The sequence below is a fragment of the Geotrypetes seraphini genome, chromosome 4 (genome assembly GCF_902459505.1).
Source record: "Geotrypetes seraphini chromosome 4, aGeoSer1.1, whole genome shotgun sequence".
Lineage (NCBI taxonomy): Eukaryota > Metazoa > Chordata > Amphibia > Gymnophiona > Dermophiidae > Geotrypetes > Geotrypetes seraphini.
Genome location: NC_047087.1, coordinates 309819196 through 309842879, shown reverse-complemented (window position 1 = coordinate 309842879; position 23684 = coordinate 309819196). Strand labels below are relative to the sequence as shown.

Sequence of the window (23684 nt, the reverse complement as noted above, 5' to 3'; positions counted from 1 at the left end):
TATGCAATGTCACCTCAGTAACAACTATACAAAAATAGACAAATATACCCCTCCCCTTTTATTATTGCAGTTTAGTAAAAGGGGGGCCATAGTGCAAAATATAGACAGCAGATATAAATTCTCAAAACGGACACATTTTGATCACTAAATTAAAAATAAAATCATTTTTCCTACCTTTTTGTCTGGTGATTTCATAAGTCTCTGGTTGTACTTCCTTCTTCTGTAAATCCAATATTTCTTTCTTTCTGTCCCCTCTCCTTTTCTTTCTGTCTCTTTCTTTCTTTCTCTCCTCCTGGCCCCCTCTTTATTTCTGCCTCTCTCCCCCACGCCTGCCTCTTTCTTTCTCTGTGGGTCCAGTGCTTGTATGTGCCAGGCCTGGCTCGAAGAGGCAGGAAGAACTCATGTTGCTTTTGTGATTTGCTGGTCGATCACGATCGACCATTTGGGCACCCCTGCCCTACACTGTAATAGCTGTTATTGCCTCCTTTGGCTGAAATAACTGCAATGAGACGCTTCTTGTAGCCATCTACCAGTCTCTGACATCAGTCTGAGGACAGTTTGGCCCATCCCTCAATGCAGAATTCTTTCAGCTGTGAAATGTTTGAAGGGTTTCTTGCACGTACAGCCCGTTTCAAATCACCGCACAGCATCTCAAGATCAGGGCTTTCACTCGGCCACTCCAAGATTCTGCATTTCTTAGTTTTCAGCCAGACCTTGGTGGATTTACTGGGTCATTGGTTTTGGGTCATTGTCATGTTGCAGGGTCCAGTTCTGCTTCAACTGTAAGAGTGTGTGGCGCAGTGGTTAAAGATACAGCCTCATCACTCTGGAGTTGTGGGTTGAAACCCACGCTGCTCCTTGTGACCCTGGGCAAGTCACTTAATCTCCCCCTCCCCCTCCCCCCAATTGCCCCAGGTACATTAGATCAGTGTTCTTCAACCACCGGTCCATGGATCAGTGCCGGTACATAGAAATTTCCTGCCGGTCCGCAGGGCCAGCATGTGCATCAGGCCCAAAACAGTGTTCTTCAACCGCCAGTACATGGTGTGATCGATGCGGAATTATCTTCGAGCCAAATCCCTCTTCCTAACTGATTCAGTTAATTTGACCACGTAACACTGGCTGCCGATGAAGGCATGCGTAAAGTTCAAATTTGCCTGTTTCTGCTTTAAAGCATTACACGGACTTGCACCCAAATACATTACTGACCTTTTCTCCTTCTCAACCAACAGACACAAGAGAAGTTCACATTCCAACTTCGTTTCCCCCCCAGTGAGAGGTTGCAAACTGAAAAAACACCATGAATTCCTTCTCTCACACCAAGCAGCATCATGGGGTAAAGACCTAGAACAATTACTTTCGCCCTCTACTTATGAGGTATTTAGGAAACGTCTAAAAACACACCTGTTCCTAAAACATCTTGACAACTGATCCACTTATCTCTTTCCTCTCAATAGCGCCCTACTGTCCTTTTGATCACTTTTCTCCTCAACAATGAATTTCCTGTCTAATTACTTCTCTTTCTTCTTCCCCTCTTGAAGTCAGTCAATTTGTACCTTTGCTTAATCTTTTGTAAACCGCATAGAACTTCACGGTATTGCGGTATATAAGCTGTTATTATTATTATTATTATCCTGCGCCTGAACCGGAAGGCTTCCAGATGAGGCATGGAACATGCAAGGTGCAATTAGTACTATTATGGGGCGGGGTCTGGGGTGGAGATTGGGTAGAAATGGGTGGAGTCTGGCCCACGACTTAGCCCCGTGTTCTTCAACCACCGGTCCACAGACCGATGCCGGTCCACAGAATAATTCTTTTATTTCTGCCGGTCCATAGGTGTAAAAAGGTTGAAAAACACTGCATTAGATAGATTGTGAGCCGACCAGGACAGGCAGGGAAAAATGCTTGAGTACCTGAATAAAGTAATGTAAACTGTTCTGAGATCTTCTGGGAGAACGGTATAGAAAATTGAATAAATAAACATGTTCCTCAAGCACCCTCTGATACACGGTAGAATTCATGGTGGATTCTATGATGGTGGGCTGGCCAGGTCCTGCTGCAGCAAAGCATTCCCAAACCATGACATTTACACCTCCATGCTTCACAGTTGGTATGAGGTTCTTTTCCTGGAATGCTGTATTTGGTATATGTCAAACATGTCCTCTTTTCTTGAGTCCAAATAATTCAATTTTAGACTCATCTGTCCATAGAACACTATTCCAGAAGTCCTGGTGTTAGTCTACGTTCTCGCCGGCAAACTTCGGTCTGGCCTTGATATTTCACTTAGAGAACAAAGGTTTCCTCCTTGCACACCTCCAGTGTAAGTTAAATTTGTGCAGTCTCTTTCAAATTGTAGAGGCATGCAGTTTCACATCAACAGTAGCAAGAGCCTACTGTAGGTCCCGTGATGACATTTTAGGGTTTTTGGAGACTTCTTTTAGCATTTTGCTGTCTGCTCTGGGGGTCAACTTTCTTGGACGGCCAGACCTGGGCATGTTGACAGTTTGGAAAGTCCTCCATTTGTATACTATTTTCCAGACTGTGGAATGGCTAATGTCAAATTCTTTCGATATCTTTTTAAATCCCTTACCAGATGTATAAGTTGCTACAATCTTCTTTCTGAAGGCCTCAGACAGCTCTTTTGATCTCACCATGGTGTTTACTCTCACCGCAGCAGTCACGAGCATACCAAAGGTTAAAGTAGGGCAAACCTCCTGCAAAATGCTGAGTTACGATGTTCTAATCATGTGCACCTGATGTGATACACCTGTGTGTGATTTGAGCCACTTTAAGTGGGAGGATATGTAGGGGTGTCCTAATTTATTCCTCAGTTAGAATAGACATTTTTGTGGATATCTTTTTGTTTCATGAGTAAATCAAGGAAAATTTTTGTTGTTTACCTGCAATTACATCACTTTCTTTTCTAGAGATAAATAAAAAAAAGATTTGACATTGATATGTAAACATTTCTTAAGAAAGAACTGAATATTTCATAGGGTGTCCTAATTTTTCACATGACTGCATGTAACAGAGCTGATGCAGGTTAACCATCACCAGATTAATATCTTATCTAAGTTTTAGAAATGTACGATATAAGAAAATTTTTCAATTTTCTTTTCATTATCTAGTGCATCCTTTTTTGGTTATTACTCCCTATGATCTTTGACCATCTTTGATGGTTATTAGAAGGCAGTTAAAACTTATCTATTTAAGAAATTTGTTCTGTAACTGTATTGCATCTATACTCTAGAATGTTGCTAACTTTCCTAGATATATGATCTAGTTATTCAATGTGATCTGCTTAGAACATATATGGAATTAGAGGAATTTAAGTGACTGTAATTGTAATAAAGAAATGGTCAGATGGAAATTTCTGCATGTGCTCTGGGGCCAAATAGTTAAGTAGCCACTGAACAATAGAGTATGGAGTTACAATGATGAAAGCGCCAACCCAGCAACTGCATGAGGCTCAAAGGTTTGGCAGTGAACTTCCGATATCTGCTGACCAGATCAACAGATATCGGAAGTTCACTGAAAGCTGAATTGCAAGCTAGACCAGAGACTGACACCCATTCTGGAAGACTTAAGAGTCTTTCGCTGTTACTATTTGGCTTCCTGAAGAAATTTTGAAACGTGGCACGTCGAGGCCAAAGAACTATATACAAAAGATAAGTGCTTTTTCAATAATACAATCTTTCAAGTCATGCACATATAAAAGGGCGTTAAGGTGGAAGTTATGCTATGATTGGGTGGTGAGGTTTTTTGGGGACTTTCCTCCATGTCTCTGAGCACAATCTATCCACTGATTAAAGTATAAGGATTATGGAGTTCCAAGAGGACTTTTAAGAAGTTACAGTAATTACACTAGCGTGTTTTTTGTTTGTTTTATTGAATTTTTTCCACGCTTTTTGATTTTTGAAGTTATTTTCCTCCTGTGTAGTTTTGATATCAGAATCTTTCGTAAGCATATTGTATGCCATTTTTAGTATTAACCAGAAACACAATGCTGCCGAGTAAAGGCCACCAAAGCATTTTAGGTCACATGCTGTTTTCAAGCTGCTAGTTCTAGGTATCTCTGTCATTCAGGGGTAAAAAGGTTCGTAGGAGGAACTGAAAGACAGACGGGCAAACAATCTTATGATCATTACACTACCAAAACAGAGTGAGAGGAAGCAAAATGGATTAGCGTGGATGCTTAAAAAGCCACGAGAGACAGAACTGCACTAAAACTTCACAATAACCTGGACAAATTAAAAAGCTGGGAGAATGGCAAGTCTGGCAAAACACCGTTTTGTGTTTTTTTTTTAACTTTACAAAAAGCACAGTTACTTACCGTAACAGGTGTTATCCAGGGACAGCAGGCAGCTATTCTCACATATGGGTGATGTCATCCAAAGGAGCCCCGATGCGGACGCCTCACAAGCAGACTTGCTTGAAGAAATTAGAAGTTTTGAGTTGCCCGCACCGCGCATGCGCGAGTGCCTTCCCACCCAGCACAGGGCGCGTCTCCTCAGTTCAGATAGCTAGCAGAGAAGCCACCAGGGGATGTGGGTGGGTTGGGAGAATAGCTGCCTGCTGTCCCTGGATAACACCTGTTACGGTAAGTAACTGTGCTTTATCCCAGGACAAGCAGGCAGGTATTCTCACATATGGGTGACCTCCAAGCTAACCAAAATGGGATGGTGGGAGTGTTGGCAACTTAGGAGAATAAATTTTGTAATACTGTTTGGCCAAACTGTCCATCCCGTCTGGAGAAAGTATCCAGACAATAGTGAGAAGTGAAGGTATGAACCGAGGACCAAGTAGCAGCCTTGCAAATTTCCTCTATAGGTGTAGATCTGAGGAAAGCTACTGAAGCTGCCATTGCTCTGACTTTATTGTGAAGGGGTAATCCAGCCTGGGCATAGCAGAATGAGATAAAAGCCGCCATCCAGTTGGAGATGGTAAACTTAGAAATAGGATGTCTCAATTTATTTGGATCGAAGGAGACAAAAAGTTGAGGAGCAGATCTGTGCGTTCCAAGTAGAAGGCCAAAACACGTTTACAGTCCAGAGTATGAAGAGCTGATTCTCCAGGGTGAGAATGAGGCTATGGAAAAAACACTGGAATTACAATAGATTGGTTGAGATGAAATTCTGAGACCACTTTAGGTAGGAATTTCAAATGAGTACGAAGGACCACCTTATGATGAAACACAGTGAATGGTGGATCAGTAACTAAAGCTTGTAGCTCACTGATTCATCGAGCAGAACTGAGGGCAATGAGAAATACCACTTTCCAAGTGAGATACTTCAGATGAGCCTTATCAATTGGTTCAAATGGAGGCTTCATGAGTTGAGAAAGGACAACATTGAGGTCCCAAACCACAGGAGGCGGTTTGAGAGGAGGTTTGACATTGAAAAGTCCTTTCATGAATCTGGAAACCACCAGATGAGCAGAGAGGGGTTTCCCTTCAATAGGCTGATGAAAAGTCGCAATTGTACTGAGATGGACTCGTATTGATGTAGACTTGAGGCCAGAATTGGATAAGTGCAAAAGATAGTCCAAAACAGAAGATAAGGAGGAATGTTGAGGTTCCTTATGACGAGTAAAACACCATGTAGAAAATCTAGTCCATTTTTGGTGATAGCATTGTCTAGTGATAAGCTTTCTAGAAGCTTCCAAAACGTCTCTGACAGATTGAGAAAACTGAAGAGGGTTTATGTTGAGAGGTACCAGGCTGTCAGGGATAGAGACTGCAGGTTGGGATAAAGCAGAGATCCTTGACTCTGAGTAAGCAGAGAAGGAAAAACTGGAAGAAGGTATGGCTCCCTGCTGCTGAGTTGAAGTAGAAGGGAGTACCATGGTTGTCTCGGCCACCGAGGAGCGATTAGAATCATGGTGGCATGATCGTTCTTCAATTTGACTAGAGTCTTGAGAATGAGAGGGAATGGAGGAAATGCGTAGAGGAAAAGATTCGTCCATTCTAGAAGAAAAGCATCTGCCTCGAGGCGGTGAGGAGAGTATATCCTAGAGCAGAACTGAGGCAGTTTGTAGTTGTGGGGAGCTGCAAAGAGGTCTATCTGAGGCGTTCCCCACTGTGAGAAAATGTGATGAAGACACGAGGAATGGAGAGTCCATTCGTGAGGTTGCAGGAGACGACTCAAGTTGTCCGCCAAGCAATTCTGAGCCCCTTGAATGTAGACAGCTTTGAGGAAGGTGTTGTGACAGATTGCCCAGTCCCAAACTTCCAGAGCTTCCTGACAAAGGGAGGCAGATCCTGTCCCTCCCTGTTTGACATAATACATGGCGAATTGGTTGTCCGTGCGGACGAGGACTACTGTGTCGTGAAGATGTTGAAAAACATGGAGAGCTTTGAGGATCGCTCTGAGTTCCAACTGATTGACATGACACTGACGATCCGTACTGATCCAGATGCCTTGAGTATAGAGACCATTGAGATGAGCGGCCCAAGTGTAGGTCGACGAGTCTGTCGTGAGGACCTTCTGATGAGGGGGCATTTGAAAAAGCAAGCCTCTGGAAAGATTGGAAGAGAGCATCCACCAACGGAGAGACTTCTTCAAAGAAAGAGTGACTGTGATGTGTCGAGAAAGAGGATCGCAAACTTGCGTCCATTGAGGTGCCAGGGTCCACTGAGGAATTCTGAGGTGAAGTCTAGCAAAAGGAGTCACATGTACTGTGGAGGCCATGTGACCCAGAAGCACCATCATGTGTCTCGCAGAGATGGAAGAGCGAGAAGACACTGTGTGACAGAGGTGAAGCAGAGCTTCCAGACGTTGTTGTGGAAGGAAAGCTCTGAGTTGGACAGTGTCCAGAACAGCTCCAATGAATTTCAGATTCTGAGAGGGTTGAAGTTGAGATTTGGGAAAGTTGATTTTGAATCCCAAACTTTGTAGGACCCAGGTAGTCCATTGGGTCGCTACAATAACCCCTTGATATGTGGAATCTTTGATGAGCTAGTCATCTAGGTAGGGAAAAACCTGAAGACCATGATTCCATAGAGCTGCGGCTACCACTACCAGGCACTTGGTGAACACTCTGGGAGACGAGGCCAGGCCGAAGGTTAGTACTCTGTATTGATAGTGCAGATTCCCCACCCGAAATCTGATGTATTGACGGGAGGCCAGATGGATGGAATATGAGTGTAGGCCTCCTTGAGATCCAGAGAGCATAACCAGTCGTTCTGCTTGAGGAGGGGATAAAGGGATGCCAGGGACAACATTCAAAACTTTTCTTTGACTAGAAACGTGTTGAGAGCCCTGAGATCCAGAATGGGTCGCGATCGCCCGTCTTCTTCGGAACAAGGAAGTAATGGGAGTTAAACCCCCTGTTCTGCTGGTCCAAAGGAACTGGTTCGATGGCATGGAGACGAAGCAGAGCTTGAGCTTCCTGAAGAAGAAGGACGGTCTGGGATGGATTGGAAGGATACTCTCTTGGAGGAAGGTCTGGAGGAACCTGAGTAAAATGAAGAGAGTATCCCTCCCTGATGATGGTAAGCACCCAGAGGTCGGAGGTAATTATTGTCCATCTGTTGTAAAAATGATGGAGATGACCTCCTATGGGGGGGGGGGGGGAAAGGGAGACAGAGACAGAACGGTGGAGGTTATGTTCTGGTATAAACAGTCAAAAAGGCTGAGAAGGTTGGGATTTCTGTTGCTTCTGAGGTGGCTGTTTTTTCAAAGGAGGGCGAGTATAAGGAGCCGGCTTTGGAGCAAAACGCCTTTGATAGATGACAGCAGGGCTGGCTTTGGTTTAGGTCTGATGATTGAAGCAAATGATTTTTCATGGTCAGATAATTTTTTAGTGGCCGCCTCGATTGACTCGTCAAAGAGGTCGTTGCCTTGACAAGGAATGTTAGCCAAGCGGTCTTGAAGGTTAGGGTCCATGTCAATGGTTCGAAGCCATGCATAGCCACAGAGCAAGCAGCCGATCAGGCAGCCAACTCAAAGGCATCGTAAGATGAATGCAGGAGATGGAGACGTAACTGAGAAAAAGAAGCAATGGCTTCTTGAAACTCAAAATGCATGTGGTTATCCATGTAAGTCAAAAACTTCGGCAGAAGGGAAAGAAGAAATTCAAAATAAGTAATGAAATAAAAATTATAATTGAGGACTTTAGAGGACATCATAGCATTCTGGTAGATGCGACATCCACATTTGTCCATAGTTTTTCCCTCTCGTCCAGGAGGGACTGTAGCATAGACCTTGGAAGGATAGGATCTCTTCAAGGACGATTCAACAAGCAGGGATTGATGAGATAACTGTGAGTTGTCAAATCCCTTGTGATGCACAGTCTTATACCTTGAGTCCAATTTTCCTGGAACTGCTGGTATGGAAAAGGGAGTCTCTATGCATTGAGTAAAAGTCTGGTCCGAAAGCTTATGAAGTGGAAGCTTTACTGGAGGCTGAGGAAGACGCATGACTTCGAGATATTCCTTAGAATATTTAGAGCCAGTATCCATTTTGATGTCCAAGTCCACAGCCATCTGTCGGAGGAAAGAGGAGAAAGAGAGCTGATCCGGCGATGCCTTGTCTCGAGGACGTCGAAGCAGCATGTGTCAAAGAAGAAGCTTCAACATGGAAAAAAGTGTCATAGGAACCCGGTGACTTGGACGAGGCAATCGAGGTTGGAATATCCTCGAGGTCCGGCATCGGAGACCTCGAACGAGGAGTTGGTGGTCTGGTCGAGGTTGGAGTAGAGCGAGGCTTCGAGGAAGATGGTTTATCCTGCGAAAAACGATGCCTGGAAGAATGCCTCGATGAAGGTCTCAAATGATGGTGAGAACTGTGTCTAGAACCAGATCTCGAGGATCAAGATTTCGCCTCGGAGACAGAAGCAGCCGATGCCAATGTATGAATAGGACTAGAGACTGTGGATCGATGCTCCAGAGACTTGGAAGAGGAACCTCGATGCACTCGCAAAGATTCTACTCCTTGCTGAGAGTGTGAGGAGTCCTGTCGATGCACTCGCAATGAATCTACTCCTTGCTTTTCGTGCTTGGATGGCAGACCAGACACTCGCAGAAACTCTGCTCCCTGCAAAGAGTGTGACTCCGACTGGGACACAGGAAGTGGCTCGACCTCACGGGAGTCTGCTGAATGCCCCGGCAGGATAATAGGAAGCAGTTTAGGACCCATAATGGTAAGGTACTGAAGAAACTGCTTCTCTAAAATGGTCTGGAAAGAAGCCGGCAAGGTGGGATCCGCATCTGAAACCAGACCATCTGCCTTAGCTGGAGGTTCCCTCGAGGCAGTATGAGTGTGCTTTGACTTAGTAGTTTTAAACACCTTAATCACTACCAGCGGAATCGACTGCTGAGCTATCTGACCTGAGGAAACAGGGGAAGATACAGCAGATGATTTCGAAGCAAGAGCCGCTGCAAATGATGAAGGTTTGATGAGGCTCGAGGTGGAAGCAGGAGGCGCAGACGGAGGCTCGAGGGAAGTCGAGGCCGAAGACGCCATCGAAGTCGAGGGATTAGTCAAAGATTCCATCTCGAAGAGCTTGTCCACCAGAATGCAACGACGCTTAAAAGCACGAGGCTGAAGTGTTTGGCAAGGCAGGCACGACATGGGATGATGTTTAGGTCCAAGACACTTGAGGCAGCGACTATGAGGGTCCGTGATAGAGATCGGGCGCCGACACTTGCTACACTTCTTAAAGTCTGTAGCAGGCCGGGACATAGGCTGAAAAATAGCTGCCGCTAAGTCGAAGCTGGCGGGCTGCGGTCGAGTGGCCCGTCCCGGAGAACGAACGGAAAAATTTTTTTTTGCACATTTGCTGTCCTGGTTTTCTAGTGTTGTTTTCTATGCCAGCTCTGTTTGTTCTGCTTGTTTTGATCCTGGTTGTATGTTCCCTTTGCAATTGCTAATAAAGACAATTAAAAAAAAAAACAAAAAACCCCAAAATAAAACAGCGATTCGTGAAGAAAAAACACCAACCACGGTTGTAGAGAAGACAAAAGCTGGCGGGCTGCGGTCGAGTGGCCCGTCCCGGAGAACGAACGGAAAATTTTTTTTTGCACATTTGCTGTCCTGGTTTTCTAGTGTTGTTTTCTATGCCAGCTCTGTTTGTTCTGCTTGTTTTGATCCTGGTTGTATGTTCCCTTTGCAATTGCTAATAAAAACAATTAAAAAAAAAACAAACCCCAAAATAAAACAGCGATTCGTGAAGAAAAAACACCAACCATGGTTGTAGAGAAGGCAAAAGAGAACAAAGTTGAACGCAGAGAGTCAAAGACGGACTTCTTGGCTCCGCGGAAAACTAAGAACTGAGGAGATGCGCCCTGTGCTGGGCGGGAAGGCACTCGTGCATGCGCGGTGCGGGCGACTCGAAACTTCTAGTTTCTTCAAGCAAGTCTGCTTGTGAGGCGTCCGCATCGGGGCTCCATCGGATGACATCACCCATAAGTGAGAATACCTGCCTACTTGTCCTGGGATAACCATAGTTTCTGAATATCATGCCTGCCCTGCCATTAGTAATAAGCACCACTTTTTTCCATGCTTCTCATATACCCCTCCAAGGACTGACCACATATGCTCAGAACTACAGTGCTGCACAGATCAGGAGTGAAGACAGTATTCAGTTGACTACAGGAACACAGCCAGGAAAGAGAGGGAGGCAATTCACAAAAACCTTAAGCTCCAGATCACAGATTATTTGTTCAATGCATGAAGAGAAGCCATGGAAAATAGAGTGAGAAATTCATTTTGTTCATTCTAAAATCACTGACTGATGATCTGACCCTATTTTTACATTTGCAAATCTTTTTCACAAGGGTTATTTCCTACTGTAAGACCATTGTTTAAAGGTCATTCCTTGGACCCTTGTTTAGCTGAAACTTGACCTATTTCCTCGTTGCCTTTTTAGTGAAGTACTTGAGAAATTGGCTTATGACCAAGTACAAGAGTTTATGAATGGGAATGAACTTTTAGACAACTGCCAGTTTGGATTTCATCTTTAACACAATATAGAGATTTAGGGCTCCTTTTACTAAGCTGCGCTAGCGTTTTTAGCGTGCGCTAACCCCTGCGATACAGAAAAAATACTAACGCCAGTTCTATGGAGGCGTTGGCGTGCGTGGCAATGTAGCATGCGCTAAAACCGCTAGCGCAGCTTAGTAAAAGGAGCCCTTTGTAAATCTCTATACTCAATATGATTAAAACAGGTGTGATAAAGATACTTGATATTTTCTGGTTACATTGGATATTTCAGCAGCATTGAACTCCATCAAGTCTGAGATTTTAATAAGGAGATTAGAAGCCTTTGGTTTATCTGGTACTGTGCTAGTCAGGTTTACTTCTTTTTTCTGAATTCATATAATTTTCAGTAATGAATGGTTTGCAGAGCTCTTCTTGGTTTAATACCCCTTAGAGTACAAAAAGGATCATCCCTTTTCTGCTAAGTCTAATATTTTTAAGAAAGTAAGAATAGCCTTACTAGGTCAGACCAATGGTCCATTAAGCCCAGTAGCCCGTTCTCATGGTGGCTGATCCAGGTCACTAGTACCTGACCAAAACCCAAGGAGTAGCAATATTCCATGCTACCAATCCAGGGCAAGCAGTGGCTTCCCCCATGTCTTTCTCAATAGCAGACTATGGACTTTTCCTCCAGGAACTTGTACAAACCTTTCTTAAAACCAGTTACGTTAACTGCTCTTATCACAACTTCTGGCAATGTGTTCCAGAGTTTAACTATTTTCTGAGTGAAAAAAAATTTCCTTCTATTGGTTTTAAAATATTTCCCTGTAACTTCATCAAGTATCCCCTAGTCTTTGCAATTTTTGCGATATCACTCCCGGTATCAGCTCAAATTATATCACAATATGATCACTGTTTCCCAGTGGACCCCAACACAGTTAACTCCTGTACTATACCTTGCATTCCACTCAGGACTGGGATCTAGCTAGGTACTTGGGACCTGGGTTGGCCATTGTTGGAAACAGGATACTGGGCTTGATGGACCTTCAGTCTGTCCCAGTAAGGCAATTCTTATTATGTTCTTGTTAGCTCCCCCTCTTGTCGGTTCCCGGACCAGTTGCTCCAAGAAGCAATCATTTATGACATCTAGGAATTTTACCTGCCTAGCACTCCACGATGTAACATTTAAGCAGTCAATGTTGGGGTAATTTAAATCACTAGATAAAGAAGCTATACACCTAAGGCAGGGGTGTCCAATGTCGGTCCTCGAGGGCCGCAATCCAGTCGGGTTTTCAGGATTTCCCCAATGAATATGCATGAGATCTATTAGCATACAATGAAAGCAGTGCATGCAAATAGACCTCATGTATATTCATTGAGGAAATCCTGAAAATCCGACTGGACTGCGGCCCTCGAGGATCGACATTGGACACCCCTGACCTAAGGGAACCGTCCATCCATCCATCCAAGCACACAAACCAAGCAAACCTAACAGAGCAAAGAAAGCACAAAAAGAAAGAAAAAGGTGGAGAAAAAAACCTCAGTTGTGCTTTATTGGCCTCAAAACTCCACTTATGATCATACAGTACTTCAATGCTCTAACACCTAAGTTATGCCCAAAACTAGTTCTGTAAATCCAGGAGGCGGTTCCACACTCCCGAAGAAAAAGAAGCACTTGAGACACAGTTGATATTTCTGCCACTGTTATGGGAGAGCGCCTTATGGCCCCATCTGTGCAGTGCAGGGTGAAGGCGCTGGATCAGTGATTTCAGCAGCTAAGTACTGTTTTCTTTACCTGCTTTGCTGGTGGAACTGTGTCTCAAGTGCCCCTTTCTCTTGGGGAGTGTGGAACCTCCTTCTGGATTTACAGCACTAGTTTTGGGCATAACGTAGGAGTGGTGTTAGAACACTGAAATACTGTATGATCATAAGTGGAGTTTTTTGACCACTGAAGCCCAACTTAGGTTTTTTCCTCCACTTCTTTTTCTTTTTGCGCTTTCTTTGCTCTGTTAGGTTTGCTTGGTTTGTGTGCTTGGATGGATGGATGGTTCCGTTAGGTGTGTATTTAGAGTATGAGCTTCTTTATCTAGTGATTATACATACTTTCATTTCTTGCTTGTAGTGTAATTGAAATCACCCGTTATTATACTATTGCCCAATTCTCTAGCTTTCCTAATCTCTGAAAACATTTCTTCATCTGTGTGCTCATTTTGTCCTGGGGGACGGTAGTATAACCCTACCTTTATATTCCTTCCCTTCACATAAGGAATTTCTATCCATAAAGACTCCACACTGCTATCTATGTCATGCAAATATTTATTTTATTTGATTCAATTTTCTCTTAACATATAGTGCAACCCCACCCCCTCCAATTTGATCTACTCTATCATTGCGATAAAATTTGTACTCAGGTAATACAGTGTCCATTGATTGTCCTCCTTCCACAAGGTCTCCAGATGCCTATTATATCTATCTCATCATCTAACTCTCCTATTTTATTTTTTAGGCTTCTAGCATTTGTATACAGCATTTGTAGACACTTCAAATTTGTATTTTTCCTTGCAACTACAGGGTGCTGAGAAGATATGGGAAAATTAGAGTCTTTTACTCTGCCTTCCTCTTAAACCCTACTGGCTTTCTTTCACAATTATTGGAACCTCTCTACTGGGACTCCCTAAATATCCTGTTTCAATAGTATCCTCCAAGGAACGGCTGGATAAGTTGCAGCTGTACTCACTCGAGGAACGCAGAGAGAGGGGTGACATGATCGAGACATTCAAGTATCTCACGGGCCGCATCGAGGTGGAAGAAGATATCTTCTTTTTCAAGGGTCCCGCGGCAACAAGGGGGCATCCGTGGAAAATCAGGGGCGGGAAACTACACGGGGACACCAGGAAATTCTTTTTCACTGAAAGGGTGGTTGATCGCTGGAATAGTCTTCCACTTCAGATTATTGAGGCCAGCAGCATGCCTGATTTTAAGGCCAAATGGGATAGACACGTGGGATCTATTCACAGAGAAAGGTAGGGGAGGGTCATTGGGGTGGGCAGTCTAGATGGGCCGTGGCCCTTATCTGCCGTCTATTTCTATGTTTCTATCTGCTCCCAGGCGACTGTGGGCTTTCCCCCACATCTCAGTTTAAAAGCTGTTCTATCACCTTTTTAAACATTAACGCCAGCAGCCTGGTTCCATCCCAGTTAAGGAGTCCATCCTTTCGGAACAAGCTCCCCCTTTCCCAAAATGTTGCCCAGTTCCTAACAAATCTAAATCCCTCATCCCTGCACCATCATCTTAACCACGCATTGAGACTTCGGAGCTCTACCTGCCTCTTGGGTTCTGTGCGTGAAACTGAGAACATTTCTGAAAATGCTACTCTGGAGGATCTGGATTTCAGCTTTGTACCTAAGAGCCTAAATTTGGCTTCCAGAACCTCCCTCCCACATTTTCCTATGTCATTGGTACCTACATGTACCAAGACAGCTGGCTCCTCCCCAGCACTATATCTATGTGATGCGTGAGGTCCGCCACCTACGCACCAGGCAGGCAAGTGACCAGGCAATCCTCACGCCCACCAGCCACCCAGCAATCTACATGCCTAATGATTGAATCACCAACTACAAAAGCTGTCCTAACGTTTCCTCTTGGACAGAAGCCCCTGGAGACACAACCTCAGTGTGAGAAGATATTGCATCCCATGGAGGGCAGGTCCTAGCTACAAGATTATTTCCTACTTCACCAGGATGATGCTCTCCTTCTAGGAGACCTCTCTCCTCCAAGGCAGCACAGGGGCTCCAGAGTGGAAGTGAGACTTCTCTACAACATCCCTGTAGATCTCCTCTATGTACTTCTCTGTCTCCCTCAGCTCCTCCAAGTCTGCTACTCTAGCCTCAAGGGAACGTACTCGTTCTCCGAGAGCTAGGAGCTCTTTGCAGTGAGCACACACATATAACTTCTTGCCAACTGGGAGAAAAATCATACATGTGACACTCAATGGATAGATAGCAACCCTCTTGCTGCTGGTCTACTGTCTGCATCTTATTATTGAGCTGATTAATTAACCTTATTAAGCTACTAGGAATATATTAGACTAGTATAGAGAGCCCTCAGATTTTATTATATGTTTTATTTAGTGTTTGTTTCTTAGATAGTCTTAGGGTTATATTTTATGCTTATTTACTGTTTGATTCTTTACAGGTAATGAAATATAAAGAGTTCTCCTGTGGTCCTAATTAGAATAATTGACAATAAATTTGTGCTCTCTCTGCAAACTGCTTGCTTGTTTGGGTCTTCAATTTAGAATTTATGCAGATATTCAATTATTTTTCTTGATTTAAAACAAACTGTTAGGAAGCTATTTTTAAAACTTTGCTTGAGATCAACTAATTCATGGATGAAAGCAAATTGTTTATATTCAAATATGGCTAAAACTAAGGTGTTAGCAATTTTCATTCACCTTACATACCTCTTCAGTTTTCTATGAACAGAGTTATTCTTTATACAAGAAATTCTCCTCCATCTTTGAGACCTCATCTTCACAAAGTTGTACAGATAATTTTCAGAAATTAAAGTTAAACAATTCTGCGATTATCACCAGTTAACTTTAGAACTAACTCAGGGTTCAATTATTCCACATTGATTATATAGATTGTTTCTTGGTATTGCAAATTTTAAAGGCATTATAAGTTCCACAAAATGCAAGTGCTTATTTAATTGTAGGTTGTTCTAAATCTGATTATGTTTTACCACCCTTTTTTTTTCCGGCTTCATAGGCATTCTATGGAATGGAGGATCAAATATAAAATTTTCTAATATTTAAAGTTTTAAACAATAACATTCCAGCAATTACTGCAGCTAACTTACATATCTATCAGCTGCCTAAGCCTTTCAAATCAGCTACTAAAAATCTTCTGAATGTACCATTACCTGAACAACATAGGTCTTCAATTTTTTGTTTTTTGTATTGCAAGGCTGAAGCTGTGGAATGTTTTTCCAATTGATTTGCAGTTAGTCACAAGTGCTTTAAAAAGTTATTAAAGACCTATTTGTTCAGGCAGGCTTATGGAGGTTGAGTATCTGAGTAGCTTAGGGGGGAATTCATCAAGGGATGCTAACCATTAACAAGCGCTAAACGCTAAGACACCCATTATCTTCCTATGGGTGTTAGTGTTTAGTATGGGCTAATCATTGGTATCTTTTGATGAATTCTCCCCTTAATGTTATGTTTGAGACTATCTTCTGTTTGTGGCCTTTTGTTATTTTGAACATTTTTATGCATTTTAGTCATTTGTTTTACTTTAGTTTTATATAATTTGTCTATTTTTGTTATCTTGTATGCTACCAAGAAGGGTAAAGTGTGCAGCCTCTAATTTTTTTTAAATAAACTGGATGCATCTATTTTCTTCACTGAAGCAATAGGACAATTGATAGTGGTTTCAACCCTCTTCAGAAAAAGGAGAGTGCACAGTTGTGCTAACTCAGGATGAAAAATGTATACAGCACCTCTGCTGCTGGATGACAAAGGGAGGAAAAAAAACCCCAGCAGTCAGAATCCATGTTTACTTTGCTAGGTTTCCTTTCAGACCAACCTCAGCAAATGTTTCAGAAAAAAATCTCTAATCCCTACCCCAGACTCAGTTGTGAAGTTGAAATCTGAATTGAAGTTGACAGAATGGTATCAAGAACAGAAACTCATGGCATGCAGGACTCTGCTTAGTGGTATTTTGCTAGGCTACATACTTATGATACACAAGACAAGGATGTGAAAATGATAAAAAAAGCATGTGACAGTGCCAGCACAACATATGTACACACACTTACACAGAGGGAGAGGGAGAGTTGGGCTGAAACAAATACCTACCATCATTATATTCCAAATTCAAAGACTGCTTGTATCAGAATAAAGAAACAACAGATTTAACCACAGGGAGATCATTAGAGGGGCAAGAAAGCACGGTAAGAGCTAATTTGTTTTCCTCCACCAAGAAGCACTGCCTGGATCACTGGTCAGATAACACAGCAAACCTGTAGGTGAACCAGGGAATATTCTAATCTGGTGCCTTCAGTTGTTGCAGTTTTGGGTTTGCAGTTTCAGCGAATGTGCCTGTTCCAAGAATTTATCACTAGCATCTCTGGGCAGAAAGCGATATTAAAATTGAACCCCTTTATGTAAATTCCTGGCACTTCCCCTTGTCCTCTCCCGCCTTTTCCCCAATGAGAGCAATAAAAATCAAGTAAGAGCACACTGTGCATGGAAAATTGTTGACAGAAGTGCAGTCAACTGTGGTTCTTAAAGGCATTCCACACTCCTGTTCTAATAGAGAGATTGACCATTTGACCTTGCACTTAATATGTCTTTTAACAAACTGTTCATAAGGATGCCTGGTATTTAAGTTTCTGCAGATATACCAGAACTGAAAATACAAATTTAAGAGCTGAGAAACTAACTATCAACTCCTGACTCTCGACTATAACTGCATTTCAATAAAATTAATTATCCAATGCCAAGATTTTATAAAATGCTTTAACACAAAAACCAGTTATATTTAAAACAAATCAAAACCAACTTAAGTCCTTAGGAATAGCTGTATTCTTGAATTCTTGCTCACTTGATTTCACATGTAAACATGCAGAATTGTAAGTAAGCAAGTACATATATTGCCTTGCTTTATATTGCTCGTATACCGATTTGCCTGCTAAACTGTTACCTAATGTACACTACTACAGACCAAATGATTACACTGCCCTTTGCTGAAGTAGTTAAGAAGGGACCTGCCTGGCAAAGACAGCTATAGTGTTAATGTCTGCAGTAGATAAATAAAGCAAACTTCACAATGTCCCAATGATGCAGTAATAAGCAAATCATTACTGATCCTACAATTAAACTCATTATTATATCAAAGAAGCAATTTCTCACCTAGCTGATGAGATTCTAGTACATTGATGTGTAATTTCATAGGAACGAGAGAAACTATTTCTTTCGAGGGCAATGCTTCCATATGGGTTAGTTTTGCACATTCCATGACAGTAATGAACCTCACTCCTAAGCCAAGGTATGCAGAAGTATGAAATTAGACTCTCAAATTTACTGTTAATATTTGCCACAGTATTGACATCACTCCAAAAAGGTCTTCCTTCTGGAGTTTGTAGGATGTAATACATACAGGGAGCCCTATGAAAGTGTGCTTGGAAAGTGGTCTTTTCAATCAACCCTTTGACATCCAATATGATGTGGAATATTTCTATATACTCAGAGGATGGGGTGTACTACCTTTCCGTGGCATTCTACTGGAAGGAATAAGAAATCTATCTGGGAAAGCGTTACCAAATATTTTTGTTATTAAAAATGCGTTTTGAATCCTCAGGTGCAAAGGAAAATTGGTTCTAAATTAATAAGGAATCTACCCCCCCCCCCCACTACCAATTGCCAAACAGTTGGACAAATAATAAGAAATGGGACTAGATTATTTTGTTTATATACTTCTCAACATTTCAGTACTGTGCAAATGCAGTAATACTCCAGGATGTGTAAAAAAGAGTTCTGGCAAAGTGTACCAGGGTCATGTGCCAGCTACTGGAAGACCATACTAATAAAAACTGACCACCACTGGACTGAAATGACAATGGAAATGTCACCATGTGGTTTGAGTTTTGAATGTACAGTAAAGTTAAATGAAAACAGAGATATGGTCATTGGTATTACGGGGTTTATAGCCAGTCACTATAATGATGCAACATGGTGCCACAGCAGAACCCGAGTATCAAGGAGTGACTGTGCCCATCATTGTGTATACATAAAACAGAAGCACAGCAAGCTCAGTATCATCATCATTTGCTGAGGAGGCTGTGCCACCAAAATACTTGCTATACCTACTCTTAAGCATAAAAAAGGCAATCGATTCAACAGGTAGACTATCAATATGGGCAGATGTTTCATGTTTCTGCGGATATTATAACTGGAACTGCAGCATGCCTTCCACTCCCACAGAGCTCCAATCCAGCTTAAAAGGGAGGCATTTAAACACGCAGGCAAAGCTGACCCAGGGAGAGAACATTTTAGCCGAATGGCCTTCAAAGGTTCAGTCTCCCAAAGAGACTGGCACAAGTGGGTAAAGAAACCTGCTGAAGATTAGATATTCAGATGTTGAGAATATTTGAACCCGCGTACCAAACGCTCTTAATTTGAATTTCAATGTGTATCTCCTTCCTATGTTGCCTGATGCCATCTTGTGTCTCATTAATCCAATGAGCTGACTGGCTATACCATTCTTATACTGCATACAACATGCTGTCATGCATATTCCTATAATTCAAACACCTATACAAGAGTAGGCATATATGTTTCATGAACAGATGAACTGAGGCCAAAGTGACATGTGTTATAATATGTTATTTTATGCTGCCTGAGACTCACAGAAACTGAACCTGCACAGAAGTGCTATATTTTGGACCTCAGGGAGACGGTGATTCATGGTTTGCGTTTGTCCTTTGCAGGGTTCCTTTTGATTTTGCCCCATTCCCCCCCGCCTCCCCCCGGTCTAAAAATGCAACTGATCCCTTCAGGTGACATTTCATCAGACCACACTAGTAACAGGAATTACAGATTTGGAAGCTCACTCTCCATCCTGTACATTTAGGGTGTGGAATACCTTTAAAAACTCACAACTTGCATGGATGCCAGTTGCCCTTTATTCTTACTCAGGCCCAGATTTAGAATATGTTCCTATAAGGTTCCCTTCTTGCATCAACATGGGATTGAGGGTGAGGAAAGAAATTACGTTGTCATTAACAAGAAAAATAAGAGAAAGAGATCATTAGCAATTAATGCTGGGGCATGAGATTTTTAGCATTTACACAAGAAGTATCACATATAGGATAGAACATGTCCATAATTCCCCCAGAGGCTTAGTGGTAGTATACCTGCAAGGTTTGCACCATAAATTCTGTCGATCAAGACCGAACAATGCCCGACACTTCTTTGGAGTATTTGCATCTGTTAGCATAAGGTAAACACACACACACACACATACAAAAAAAATACACAACAAAATGGTGGATAGTACTCAGTGGAACATAAAACCATAGCTACAGCTACTTTAAAACGTGGAGTAGTGTTATTTGGTAATCAGTTCCCCCCTCCCCCCACCTCACCTCAGAAATCCAACACGGACGAACGCTTCTAAAGATGCATACAAATGTGTACACACACACACAACACACACACAAAATTCCCAGAGTGCCAGTTTCTGCACAGCTTCAGGTCTGGTATGTGTGCCACGTGCTCTATGCTGCCATCAGAAAGAGGATTTGGGAACCATTTAAGAGTATTCCTCAGGGAAGCCAAACAAATCACATGGTCAAAACCTTTTGCTTCTATTAAATTTGGCTGCTTAATAAAAACAGAACATTGCACCCCAACCCCATTTTTACTGGAAAGATGAGGCTCCTGAGGAATTACCTCCTGTCAATCCTCCATCACCAATCCCTCGAGTCTAGATCACAACATTGAGCCAAGAGGCACCAAGTGAGAAAAAAAAGGGGAGGGGAGGACCAAATACACCAAGTTGCAACCAGCCATAGCAAGTCCAGAAAGACTATACACACCTGCAGGGGCCGCACCAGTTATTCTGCTGATCAAGGCCAAAGCGCGCTCGGCATTTCTTAGGAGCGCTCAGGTCTGAACAGGTTCGAGAGAGAGAAGCGAGCAGATAGAGGAAGGAGAAAAACAAAAGCAGAAATAACAAAAAATAAAAATAAAGAAGGGAATAAAATCAATGCACTTGTTACTAATCACAAAGAAAGGACTCATTTAATTTTAAAATCACAGTGTATTCATTTTGCATATTAAGTGAGCTGTTGCAATTAAAGCTGCAGTATCCCCTTCTAAAAGGACTATGGGTGTATAATTAAGCATGCACATTAACATGCGTTCAGAAGGACACTAAATCCTCCAAGCGGCCTCTCTTTAGATATCCATCGCCTTTATTTATTTTATTTCTTTTGGGGGGGAGAGGAGGTATGGTTTCCCAAATAAATTTGGTCATAATTTTGTTCATCAAAATACTTACAAAATTCAAAGCAGCAGCAGCTTGACCATGCAGTAAGTTTAAGGTTTAATTTTCTTGGTGCTATGGTCTTCTCTAGTGATTTTCTTTATCTATACTCACAAATCTCAGTTCCTTCTGTTACATGATTGTGCTAACACTATCAAGGTGATCCTTGCTTGGGGCTCTGAAGACAACCTATTCTTGCTTACAGTACTATCTCCAGCTTACACTGCTGTATTGATTTGTATTTAAATCAGTGTTCTGATTTTAAAAATTCACATATTTCATATGGTGAGGTGATGAAAATTTTCAAACATGCATTTTACATGGGTAAGATGCCCGTTTACTTGTGTCAATGTTTTGGAAAACAGTTCCTTCCTCTCGTGGTGCAGGTAAAACCAAAATAAATGTCCTTTTACTTAGAAGGTGAAAGGGAGCAGGGTTAAGGACAGGGGAAGGAAAATGTCTGCAGAAGTTTTGTTTTGAAATCCAGGTGCAATATTCTGCACCAGTTTTATGACAAGTATGATACACATGGGTATATTCCTCTACATTCCTGAATTTTCAGAGAGGAATTACACAGGGAGTTTTCCTCTGAAAACAAACTTGTAGGGCCCCCTCCCCTCAGGCAGTTTAAAAATGTCCTCTTAAATGTCTCATTCCTCCTTCTTGACAACAAAAAAAGGCAGACTTACAAAAACAGTGTTATTGCATGCCAGTGCTGCTGCTTTATGTTAACAATATATTTACATTGCTTGTTTCATAAATAATTTGAATTTTTTTTTTTTTGCTGAAATAGTTGCAAACTGCAGACACCTGATACAACTCAAGATTTTAGAGGGAGTCTTTAGGCCAGTCTTGAGCTTTTTCACCTTTCTGCCCCAGTGTAGTATTTGGGGTGCAATGTACTGCAAATCTCATAATGCACTGGAGTACCCAAAAGTAGGGCATGGCATAAGGCCCCCTCCATGAATCTTGTCTACGTCACCTCATTGTAACTGCAGTATTCTGAGGTTCCTGGGGCAACATGTCCATCAGACAGCACAATATATAGGTAAATAGAATTGTTATTTTAATTAAAAACAAAGAGGGACTAGGGCCGGAAAAGACTGATATTAAAAAGAAAAGAAAAGCTAAATAAAAAGAAAGAAAGAAAATGTTAGATATGGCACATGCTTCGGGTGGGGGGGGGGGGAATCTGCTCCCTCATACTCCAACCTAAATAAAATGTGAAAGAGTTTGCTTAGTACACTGGGATAATGCAGCTTTGGAAGCACTCAGCTTTAATGTTTTGTACTAAAGATAAATATCTGTCTCTTTCCATATATATATATATATATATATGGAAAGAGAGATATTTATCTTTAATACAAAACATTATATATGTGTGTGTGTGTTGCTCATATATATATATATATATATATAGCAAGACACACACATATATAAATATATGTGTATGTATTAATTATATAATATTTAGGGGCAGGAGGGAATACAAATAGAGAGAAGTAAGTAGTCTGTGAAATATGGGCATTAGTATCAGCCAGGGGTAGGAAAAATATATTTTAGCAGGATGAGGCAGGCATTGATTAAGGCTAGCTAATTGCAAGTCAAAATGCTAAGCAGAAAAGGAAAAAAATAACCAAGCTTATTGTATATGCATGCTGTAATAAGGCTATTTAAGTGGGTGCAATAAAAATAAAAACAAGCAAGATGTAATTAGATTAAGGAGGTTTACTATGCATAATCTTATACACTGTAGCAGTCATTTTGAAAGAAATACTGCATATTCAATTAGTAACATTTACTTTAATTTTACATTTTTATTTTAAAACATGTTAACAGCTAATTATTCATGAGAAAGATTAAACAAGACCATAGATAGGCTCAAATAATGTACGCATGGAATATCTACAAGGCTTAATACATGGGTTTATGTTGTTAAAACTAACAGCATACAAAACAGTTATAAACAAACAACAACAAAAAAAAACCACACCCCAAAAAACAACCCCCCCAACAATTCCCCCCAAACAACTGTTGGAATGACTCAGAATGACATTAGCACCTGTAATCGGAGGAAGTGTGAGGCAGGGATTTAGGTAACATTCGCTGTGTTCTGAAAAAAAAGAACAAATTACACAAAGCCTTCAAAAAAAAGAGGAAAAAAAAGATTATTCGGGATATCTTCAGTGGTACACGAGATTGCTTATGCAGTATTTTTAAATTTCATTAAGTGTCAACAAACCTCCTTAATTTAACGTGTAGGGTTGGGAGGGGCGGGGAACAAGGAGATAACCACCGTAAGGCATGCACCAGAGCCCAAAGGGAGAGTCACGAAATTAGCAAGCAAACACATGCACATCTCACACACGTCATATACATGCGCACAAAATGGCACACAACTGTACGAACGGCACACGTTAATCGTGTCATGCTTCTGTTAATAAATTAATGTGGCGTTTGACAAACTTGTATTAAAATAGAAGGTATGCATACACTCTCAATATAGGAAAGATGAGTTTCAACTCTCCAGAAAGCCTTCTATTAGAATCGCTTTATCGGCCCTCAGAAATGCCACCAGTTGTTCAACTAGCTTTCATAACAGCTGGCTTTACGCATTCAATCTTCACTGGATCATACTATAAATAAATTTTTGCTCAAAAATGAGATGGGCAATGTTATCACCAATACTAGGGTGTATCATTTATACATATTTGAG

At 41.7% G+C, this 23684-nt stretch overlaps 1 protein-coding gene across 20 annotated transcripts in view; it reads right to left on the bottom strand.

Moving 5' to 3' along the window:
* The window catches only part of TCF7L2 (transcription factor 7 like 2), a 629988-nt gene that overhangs the window by 130579 nt on the left and 475725 nt on the right, over positions 1–23684 (bottom strand). For 5 of the 20 annotated variants that reach the window (XM_033940355.1, XM_033940357.1, XM_033940348.1 and 2 more), the window contains exons 13-14: positions 23031–23081; positions 20520–20592 (exon numbers count right to left, since the gene is read on the bottom strand). The exons of 2 other annotated variants lie outside the window; for them this stretch is intronic. In XM_033940355.1, coding sequence (XP_033796246.1) covers positions 20520–20592; positions 23031–23081 — 124 coding nt within the window. Of the gene's footprint in view, positions 1–19834; positions 19909–20519; positions 20593–23030; positions 23082–23684 lie in introns of those variants that run through there. 13 more of the 20 variants (XM_033940356.1, XM_033940361.1, XM_033940359.1 and 10 more) reach the window with 7 other exon arrangements.